Here is a 10,455-nt window from a genome sequence, read left to right on the forward strand (position 1 = left end):
TACCACCCCCAATTATCTCTCAAATTTCTTTGCAAATAACTTTCCTCTAGTTGAAAAAAAAATACTGTTTTTCATCTGGCTTTAATTAGAGAGCACAGGCTTGTTTTTATGATAAAATTTAGTAGGGATTTACTAGATACGGTTTGTAATAATCTGTGCTTTGAAGACTCAGTTTCATTGGAATCAGAATGATGTTTATAAGCCTTTTAGTTATCAGAACATGGTGTCTTTATTAATTAACTTTCCGGTGATCTTAAACTGCTATTAAGTTGTCTTCAAATAAACACTAAAACTAAACATTGGAAAAAATCTGTCTTATTCATAAGGCACATAGTAAAGTAAAGGACATTTATAATCATCTGTGCCCTGGGAAAGAAAGTGAAATTAGAATGCTGCTTCAGTGTCAGTAGGAGCACTGAAGGACTCTTACTACCACACCCTTGCCCCACCCAGCCCCTGTACACACCACTTTTGCCATCATTGCTCCGTGTTGTGTGTGTTCTGGGATTACTTACCCATGGCAGCATTTCCTATAACTGGGTTACTGGGTGCTTGTTAGTGTCCCTTAACATTTCAGATGTGTTGCTAGACTGACAAATTCTCTTTTTGCAAGTTTCAAGAAAACTAATGGTCCCCATTTTGAAGTGACTGGAGATTTTTAAAAACGCGTTTCCCCCTCAATTCCTGTCACCCGTTGGTGGGGGCGGTTTTGTCTTTACGTAGTTCTCCAGCTGCACGATTGTGTGCACGCGTTAGCATCTGTGTGCTTACTCCGTGCAGTCTTCAGAATATTTTTGTTGTGCACTGAACTGCAAGCGCTGGCCTCTTTTATGAAAGAAGGTCACCTTATACTATTTCATATTTCAGTTCCTTAAATTATATCAATATGATAATAGAATGCAACATTGTCGTCATATTTATTGTTTAAATCTAATTTTCAAGTTGTGTTTTGTTGAGGGTGAGAGAGCAACAAACTTGAAATATTTTCATTTGTCATAAACTCTGTCTGGTTTTGACACTTTTACAGCTGCACCTAAATAGAAAAAATAGGTCAGTTTGTTGCTATGATAGGATAGATTTTGGCAAAGTGTGAGAGGCCGTTTATGTGTGTGTTCATGTCTCCATCAAGTACACGTTTCTCTCTGGCTTTAAAGTCTGTGTTCCTAGAGACAGAATTATATTATTAATGGGAGGCCTTAATTGGCACTCAGAATGGTTAACATAGTTTTCTTAATTTAAAAAGGCTTCTATTTTTCAGCCTGATTGGAAAATCCTCTTACGACTTCAGTGTTTCCTGAGTTTCTTCATCCCCACTCGATTGCACATGTATTTTCCTATTTTGTCTCTGCTTTTAAATACTGGATTTTATTTTTATCCATGAATAGAAGAAAAGCATTTTATTGAAACAGTCACGTCACGTCATGGATTTTACCCACAGGAAGAAAATAAGGTTAACGTTTTGCTGGTAGAAATGGAGCGACACAGCAATAGTTTAAAGAGCTGTGAATTGAGTAACTTTTTTTCTTAACTTAAATGGCATTTCTCTCAAAAACAAGCAAATGCTTGCTTAGTGGAGGGAGAGGGTTTGCAGTTTAACATAAAAGAATTTTTTTCTGTAATGGTATCTATACTACACCTCTGAGGGAGTGAGTAGCATATTCAGAAAATAGAGGGAAAATGAGAGAGTTCTATAAAAATGTTTCCAAATCACTGAGCACAGAAGATAGTGTTTCATCTTGTATTGACAGAATTTTAAAATTAAAATAGATAATAGAAACAATTTGCAATAAGGCGTCCCCTTTAAAGAGAGAATTAATAACAAAATATCTCATAGTAGATTCTAATGTCTAAACTATTAGTAAGATTTTAGATGCTTGAAACAGAATGCTTTTTCCTTCCTTGTTTTGTAAAGAGTTTGAATTGTCAACCATTCTCTATGAGATGCGGTGGGGGCCCAGGAAGACACAGTCTGTCATTGTAAACACAAGTAATGAGGTTACTCCTCGAGTGGAAATTTGGTCTAGAATTTATGTTGTAAAGTTTTATTCTTTTAGAGAATCTTCTAAACCAGATTTTAACCTTAATTAAAAACAATATTTAGGTCATCTGACTTAAATAGACTTTAAAGTTCTGGGCTTATGAGACGTGGCTCCTGCCTGTGGAAATAGTGTAATGTACCATGAAAAAGCAATAATTAGAGGCCGCACGTCCGCATTAGGTATGGGAAAATATGTCAATTGGAATGTGATGACTCCTGCTCTTAAATTTCTCTCTCTATTTGTGTTTTTTAAGCAGCCATATTACCTAATGGGTGTAATGAAGCTGGTCATGCTGAACACGCCAGCATCGTAGACTTGGCATGCAGTGTCAATTACTCACCAAAAATGAAACAAGCGGTGACTGACGTAGCGTTAGTCGTGATCTGAAAACACGAGGCAGAGGTGAGGTGACTGTTAAATTAATCATAAGCGAAAACATTGGCATTTGAATAAGCTCATTAGCTGAGCATAAATGCTGATGTTTTTAGAAGGCGCTGTAAACCGTCTTTGCCCTTCACTTTAATTAAGTTCACTGGTGAGGAGCATAAATAGATTCTAGGGCCCGTCTCTGCCTTCAGCTGCTGTGTGATCTTGGGAAAGTCACTCAATCTTTCTGTGTTTTAGTTGCTCACCCCCAAAGTTGAAAATGGATACATTTTTGGTTTTGTAAAAAAAAAAAAAGTCACAGGTGACAATGTCTGTAGCTATAATTTTTCTTTTCTTCTATTTATTTTTGCCTAAATAGGGCCAGGAGATTAAAATTCTAGCAGAGATATGAAAATTAGAATGTTTTCTCAATTCATTAAATACTCTCAGGATATAAAACAATTCTGAGGAAGCTGGAGAAAAGTTCCAGGTGGTACCTTTGTTGTCTGTTCTGACAGCATCTAATAGTGCTTTCCTGCGCCCAAAGTAACTGAGCAAATGGGTGTATATTACTCAGAAATGAGAATAAATCCCACAGAAGAAGAAAGTATGTGAATGAGATGCGCTGCACAGAGACAGAGAATGACCCTCAGCGAGCAGAGGAGAGGTACTGTTAGAGGAACCAGATTTGGCTCAGAGTTGGGCTGGAGTCTTAGCTTTGTCGCTTAACCAGCTGTGTGACACTGGGCAAGTCACTTAACTTCTCTGAGCCTTAGTTTTCTCGTCTGAAAATGGTTATTGTGCAGGTGATGAAATAATGGCAGGCTTGTAAGTGTTCAGTAAATGACACCTCTTATGACTGTTTTGGTTTTCATGACCATACCAAAGAAAGCCGTCTAGAGGCGAGGCGATATGTGCAGCTGGGCCCCCTGTTGGCGTCACTCCTCACACAGCCCTCGATTACCACTGTCTTCGCAAGTCCATCTCCTACCGGACACTAGGCTACGACCCTGGACTCTCGCGAGTTTGGGTTTTCCCTCCGTCTTTGTGTGCCCACTGTCTGGCTCAGTGTCCGGTACACAGTGGGTGCTCCATATGTGTTGAATCAATCAATTAATGAATAAGAGAAGCTCTCTGTTAATAAGTAAAATATCTTTTTTTTTTACAATTTACATAATATTAAATTACAAAGGAAGTTCTGGGAAAGTTTTCTGGTTACAACTGGCTTGTTTGAGGCAAATGAGTGACCACCAGCCAAGTTGAACACCCACCTCTTCAGCGCGTTGCTGGGACGCGAGTATCTCCCTCTGCGTCCTGCAGTGTCGCGGTCGAGTTGGGCACACAAACCAGGTGGACGAGACACAGTGTGCAGAGTCAGCACCTCTCTACAGCGTCTCACTGCTGACAAACTCTTTTCAACAGTAAGATGACAGAAAATATCCTAAGATTTAGGTGGTGACTTGCCGACGGAGTCCTGGAGACAGTCTGTGGGATGAGGGGTGAATCCCAGATGCCAGGACATGTAGGAAGATTCAGACAGGAAGAAGTTCAACCGAAAAGAAAGGAGATTTTCCACAGGTTTTGAATGTCCCCACAAAGTTGTAGAGATGACCAAGTGGACATGCAGTCGTTGGATCCCGGAAGAAAGGGGCCACAGAGATTTAGAGACCAGTGGGGTATTTTCATTGACTGAAAGTGGGATTGTCTTATCAACAGTGTGGCCAGGGCTGCCTGCCCCACTCACGCCAGGCTCACGGGGCGTGCAGCCTGTGGACCACAAGGTTGGGAAAGGTCCCGCCGCGCTCCGTGTAGAAGTGATGAAAATGGATACAAAATAATGAAATATGAAAAGTTTAGGGAGAGTAGCTAAGACAGATAGAATGGTGGGGCACTTCAAAGCATAGCCGTAAGAGCTCATGGGTGAGGCGACATGTCAAAGGAATGTAATTTTTTTAAAGGAAGGGACAAATTTAAAAAAATGCATGGAAGTCAGGGCCGGCCCGGTGGCACAGCAGTTAAGGGTGCATGTTCTGCTTCAGTGGCCCAGGGTTCGCCGGTTCGGATCCCGGGTGCGGACATGGCACCGCTTGGCAAAAAGCCACGCTGTGGTAGGCATCCCACATATAAAGTAGAGGAAGATGAGCATGGATGTTAGCTCATGGCCAGTCTTCCTCAGCAAAAAGAGGAGGATTGATAGCAGTTAGCTCAGGGCTAGTCTTCCTCAAAAAAAAAAAGAAAAAAAAAAGCATGGAAGAGAAAGATTCTCCAGGGGAGAAAATACCCAGAGTAATAGTGTGTAAGGAGCTGTAAGATGTTTAAAACAGCAGTAGCACCTGCGGATGTAGTGGGGTGTGAAAGGCGCCTCGGAAGAGACGAGCGTAGTCGCCCGCCTGCAGCTGGAGTTCTTGTTCTTTGCTCCGGTGCCCATTTGGGCTTCAGGAAGGAGGACTCCACTGAATTAGGGAAAATCCCTAACAAGAGGGGAGAATCCATTCAAGATGTGGAGGAAACATGGGTTTTCATGTCAGAAGATGAACCTTAGTGAGAATGTTGGAGGCATTGTTGTTTTCCTAAGTGATAACTAGAAAGACTCCCCTCTGCGCCATCCCCGCCTGGTGTGGCCGACTCTTTTCCTTCGTTTCCCATTGAAGTTGTATTCTCAAAAACAAACAGAAACTGGGTATTAATAATCACAAGTTTAACCAAGTTGCAACTTAGCATTTCCATGTTGGCTCAGTTTGATGGACAAAAAATGTGGCATTAAACCTTACTCTTTATGATCCTGAAATTATTACACCATTCTTTCTCGAAAAGACCCAAGAAACTAGCCGGCTTTTCCAGCTGATAAAATTGAACTTTGTTTCATTAGTCATTATTAAACTATGCATGAGAAAGAGTGACGTGAACCCAGAACACGAAGTCTCTTTAATGTGGCGGGATAGAGCGCCATGTGCAGAGTGCTGAGGGCACTGCTGTCTTCCCGCGTGCTCCTTTATGAAAGTGCGACCTCTTGGAAAGTTAGGCAGAGAAGCCGTGTCTAGAATCACAGATCCAAAACCACGGTGAAAAAATTGTTGTTGGAACCTAATATGGATTTATCATCTCATGTCAAGCCAGATTCAGATTTATAAATATTTCATCAGTGCAAAAGGAAGCCAGTTGATGGTTCTCTTTTTGAGTTCTAAATTTTGTTTGAAACTAATTAGTAAAACGGAAAGAAATTCTTTCCATAGTTACATTCTCTCGGTTTAAAATAACTTTGTTTCAAGAATGCGCTGTACTTTAAAAGAAAAAAGTCCCTTTGAATAGTAACTTTATTTTGGTCCAAAGCTACTATATAAATGAAATCTATTATGACAGAATTTTCAGCACCAAAGAAGGCACTTTGGATGATTCAATCTTAAGCAAATGTTTGATAAATCAATTTGAAGGCACCAGAAGAAAGGACGTTTCTAACCTCATAGTGCAGATGTGCCAGGAAGGCTGGTGTTACTGAGAAGATTGCTCTGTGTTCAGGTGGGCTGAGCCACCTGGCAGGAGGACCGCACGGAAGCCCACCAGGCAGGCAGGGCTGGGGTGGGCAGGTCTGTGTCCCTGGAAGAGGCAGGTGAAAACAACTACAGCTTGGTGGTTTGCATGGTATTTAGTTTTTGTGGAAATAAAAATTTAGCTGCATTTATATTCTATTTCTTGTAACTGCAAAATCCGTTTACTGGTTTTAAAGGTGTTTGCTTGGAGGCGTTCCTCTGACTAGGTGAACTTGTTTGCTTTGCAGGGGTATAAATGTTATCTAGAATTCTTCAGAAGCCCCACAGTGTGCAAGTGCTATTTAAGAACTTACCAACCAGAGGCGAGCTGTCATTTCCTTCCTGTCATGTCCCATCCCCACGGCCCCGCCCCCCCCCGGTTCTTCTGCTGAAACACAGCCTGGCTCTGTTCCTCTGGGCAGCTGTGCTTTTCCCTCTCGCTCCCCGGGACCACATAGCACTCTGCTGCTAGGGCTCCCCTCTACGTCTTCACATATAGATATTTGGGGCTTATTTCCTTTTCAAGACTGCAAACTCTTTGAAAGGAAGAACTATGTCCTGTTCAGACCTGTGTACCCTAAATACTTAGTGTGGTTCCTGGCACATAATTGGTAATAAATACTTAGCACGTGGATAACTGTCTCTTTTCATGTATTGCAGGTAACCCAGAAGAGCCGCACTCCATTCAGGCGGAGGAGCCGGAGAGGTTTGTCCCGGAGAGTAGAACACAAAGAATATTGATGGATTTTAAACCACACTTTTTCAAGCGTTTGAGAAGACTGGAAAAGTAATTTGTTCTCCTGCACTGCATATATAGGTTAAGATTGTTTCTGATGCAGCTGAGAAAAATGCAGACCATCAAGAAGGAGCAGGCGTCTCTTGAGACTGGTCACAGTGTGGACAAGATGATGGTGCTTAACTCTGCTTTAACTGAGGTCTCTGAAGACTTGACGACAGGAGAAGAGTTACTTCTAAACGAAGGCAGCGTGGGGAAAAACAAATCTGCATCGTGTCGGAGGAAACGGGAATTCATTCCCGACGAAAAGAAAGATGCCATGTATTGGGAAAAACGGCGGAAGAATAACGAAGCTGCCAAGAGGTCTCGTGAGAAGCGTCGACTGAATGACCTGGTTTTAGAGAACAAACTCATTGCACTGGGAGAAGAAAACGCCACTTTAAAAGCTGAACTGCTTTCCCTGAAATTGAAGTTTGGTTTAATTAGCTCCACAGCATATGCCCAAGAGATTCAGAAGCTCAGTAATTCCACAGCTGTGTACTTTCAAGATTACCAGACTTCCAAAGCCAGCATGAGCTCCTTTGTGGAGGAGCACGAGCCCTCGATGGTGGCCAGCAGCTGCATCTCCGTCATTAAGCATTCTCCGCAGAGCTCCCTGTCTGATGTCTCGGAAGTGTCCTCGCTGGAACCTTCTCAGGAGGGCCCCGCGCAGAGTCCTGAAAGCAAGTTCCAGGTCATCAAGCAAGAGCCGATGGAACTGGAGAGCTACACGAGGGAGCCGAGGGACGACCGAGGCGCCTACCGGGCAGCCGTGTACCAGAGCTACGTGGGGAACCCTTTTCCTGGCTTTTCACACTCTCCGCCCCTCCTGCAGGTCCACCCGTCCTCCAGCAACTCTCCGAGGACGTCAGAAACCGACGACGGGGTGGTCGGGAAGTCATCCGACGGAGAGGACGAGCAGCAGGTTCCCAAGGGCCCCATCCACTCTCCCGTGGAACTGCCGCGTGTGCACACGACGGTGGTTAAAGTTCCAGAGGTGAACTCCTCTGCCTTGCCCCACAAGCTTCGGATTAAAGGCAGAGCGATGCAGATAAAAGTGGAAGCGTTCGACAACGAGTTGGATGCCGCGCAAAAACTTTCCTCGCCGATTGACATGACATCCAAGAGACATTTTGAACTCGAGAAGCACAGTGCCCCAAATATGGTACACCCTTCCCTCACCCCTTTCTCAGTGCAAGTGACGAACATTCAAGATTGGTCTCTCAAATCGGAACACTGGCATCAAAAAGAATTTAATGGCAAAACTCAGAGTAGTTTCAAAACTGGAGTGGTTGACATGAAAGACAATGGCTACAAAGTTTCTGACCCAGAGAATTTGTTTTTGAAGCAGGGGATAGCAAACTTATCTGCAGAGGTGGTTTCACTGAAGAGACTCATAGCCACGCACCAAATCTCTGCCTCGGACTCCGGGTGAAGTCCTACTGAGCCGGCTCTGGGCGTTGAGGAAGATGTCTGCAATAGATGGATACGTTTTGTACTAGGCTGAATTTTCACTGGACTGTGATGTCATTTCACTGTAACATTCACATGTTGTCTGTTGGGTGTCTTTTTGTGCACAAATTATTATGAGGATTAGATGATGTTATCACTCTGCCTTCTGTATCGTCCAATAGTCCATGCAAAGGCTGTATATATTGAACATTATTTTTGTTGTTCTATTATAAAGGTGTAAGTTACCAGTTTCAATAAAGGATTGGTGACAAACACAGAACTTCTGCTCCATTGCACTTGATTTTATGGAAAAGAAAAAGCAATTTAAATTATAAAAATAGATGGTAAGATATTCTGCCTTTTACTTATTTGGGAGAGGTTTCTTCTCTGAATAAGGAAAAACTGAAGTGTAAGTTCAGCATATAATTTGTTTTTCTTCTGGTTTGTCCCAGGCTGTAATAAGTTTGAAAACCTTTCAAAGAGAGGAAAAAACTAACAATGAATTTTCTTGCATTTGAGACTAATTTACTAAATTACTCCCCATTATGTGTTTTTATTTTGGGTTAAGTTTTCTCCATAATTTTTTCAAGTAGAAAAATCCAAGTTGTTTGGCGTCAGGCTCTCTTCGGTCGTCTCTCTTTTTAAGTATGACACATGGAGGTGGATAGTTGAGTCACTGACCCACTTTATTAATTAGAGGTTCTTTTATAAGAGTGGATGAAGCCTGAGGATGAAGTCATTTTTATGTTACTGTAAATCTTAACAGTTCTAGAGCATAACCGTCTAGGGAATTAGGCTAGTGGCATTCCCCTTTGGTTTAGTCTCTAAAATTTCAAAGAACACATCAATTATCAGATTCCAGCATGTGTAGTCTGAGTATTTATAATGACTTGTTTTTTTACAGTCTGTTAATGATCGATATAAATAGCTCTAGTGTGGAAACTCTGTGTAATACAGAAGTCCAGAAGAAAACATCATTTTAAGTAAATCCATGACGAGACCATTAGTGATGATTTGTCTGGGATCCTCAGTTGCCCCATAGAAGTGTCATCAAACGCAGATCAGTGTCTTCTCTGGCAAGGCGGGCCTGGCACCTGAGTGGGGTGGGTGGGGGCGAGTGGGTGTCAGTCAAGCCCAGCTTTCTCCATAACTACTCTCCTCACTGAAGCCGGCTCCAGAACCGTGTCTTTCCACACTGACCTCTTTTCTATTCCAGAAGTGGGTGGAGGGACGCCAGTGTCACAGAACAGGCGCAGAGTGACCTGACCCTCACTCTGTTACCAGTATCTCATGGTGGCTCCTAGGAAGAGGCTGACTGTAACATCTTATTTGAGGGGTCTGCAGTCTTTCTGACGGCCTCATTTGAATAAAAGCCTAAGTTTTGGTGTCTGAAACTTCCTGCACTTTTACATTTCTAAAAGTCGTCTTTTGAATTATGGGCAATGCCAGTAATGCACACACATGCCGTCCACGTGACCCTTCGGCTGCCGTGACCAGTTTTCTCTCTGAAATCGCCTGGCTCTGAGAGAAACATGTTGCCATCTTAGCCCTCGGCCTTCTCTCATCAGTATTTTATTAGTGACTGGTGAGGCCCAGAGGCAAGCCCATCTCATTTGCAGGTGTCACAAAGCAGAGGAGGGCTACCGTATTCGACGGCAGGCAAGAGCCAAAAGCGTCTGACAGCCTGGAAGGGATGGAGTGACTAACGAAATGAATTATGATGGGGGTACAATGTAAAGTCAGGATCCTATGTTAAAAAAAAAATTTTTTTAAGGGGCTAAGTTCAAAATTGAGAGAAAAATGATAAAATACGTATGGGGGGGGAAAGCTTTAGTTCTCTCCAGCTGACTATGAGTCAGCTCCCAGTGGAATGTTGGGTTGTGTCAACACCCAAGCGTCCAGACGAGAGACGGCTGTCCTGCTGCACCTGCTGCACCTGTGCTGAGAGGTACGGAGTGCATGTCCCCAAGGAGCCTGGCAGAGACCATGAAAGAGGAGAAAATATTAAGAAAACTGTTGCTAAATTGCCCCAAAAAGGGACAAACCTTATACTGTGTGGTACTGTAAGGGAGAATAAGAACACATGGATGATAGCAAGGAGGGGAGGCCCGAGCTGTTTTGAGGAATTGCTGTGCATCTGTGGGGGCCGTGCAGCAGCAAAGGGCACGCCGGAGGCCCTGGCCCTTTCCAGGTTCACTGCTGATGTTAGCTGTCACGGTGACTCCAGCACATTTTGTATGCCCTCTGCCCTAGTCATTTTGCCTGATGATTTCAAAGATCTAAAATATAGTTGGGA

The 10,455-nt window shown here is 43.1% G+C and overlaps 1 protein-coding gene across 1 annotated transcript; it reads left to right on the forward strand.

The window, feature by feature from the left end:
* The first annotated feature begins 240 nt into the window (after positions 1-240).
* On the forward strand, positions 241-8,439 carry LOC124233865 (nuclear factor interleukin-3-regulated protein). The gene is made up of 2 exons (XM_046651127.1): positions 241-2,441; positions 6,593-8,439. The coding sequence occupies exon 2, from the start codon at positions 6,766-6,768 to the stop codon at positions 8,140-8,142; it is 1,377 nt and encodes a 458-aa protein (XP_046507083.1). The 5' UTR covers positions 241-2,441; positions 6,593-6,765; the 3' UTR covers positions 8,143-8,439.
* Positions 8,440-10,455: the final 2,016 nt, after the last annotated feature.

Source organism: Equus quagga, unplaced genomic scaffold (genome assembly GCF_021613505.1).
Source record: "Equus quagga isolate Etosha38 unplaced genomic scaffold, UCLA_HA_Equagga_1.0 268.1_RagTag, whole genome shotgun sequence".
In the NCBI taxonomy this organism is placed as follows: Eukaryota; Metazoa; Chordata; class Mammalia; order Perissodactyla; family Equidae; genus Equus; species Equus quagga.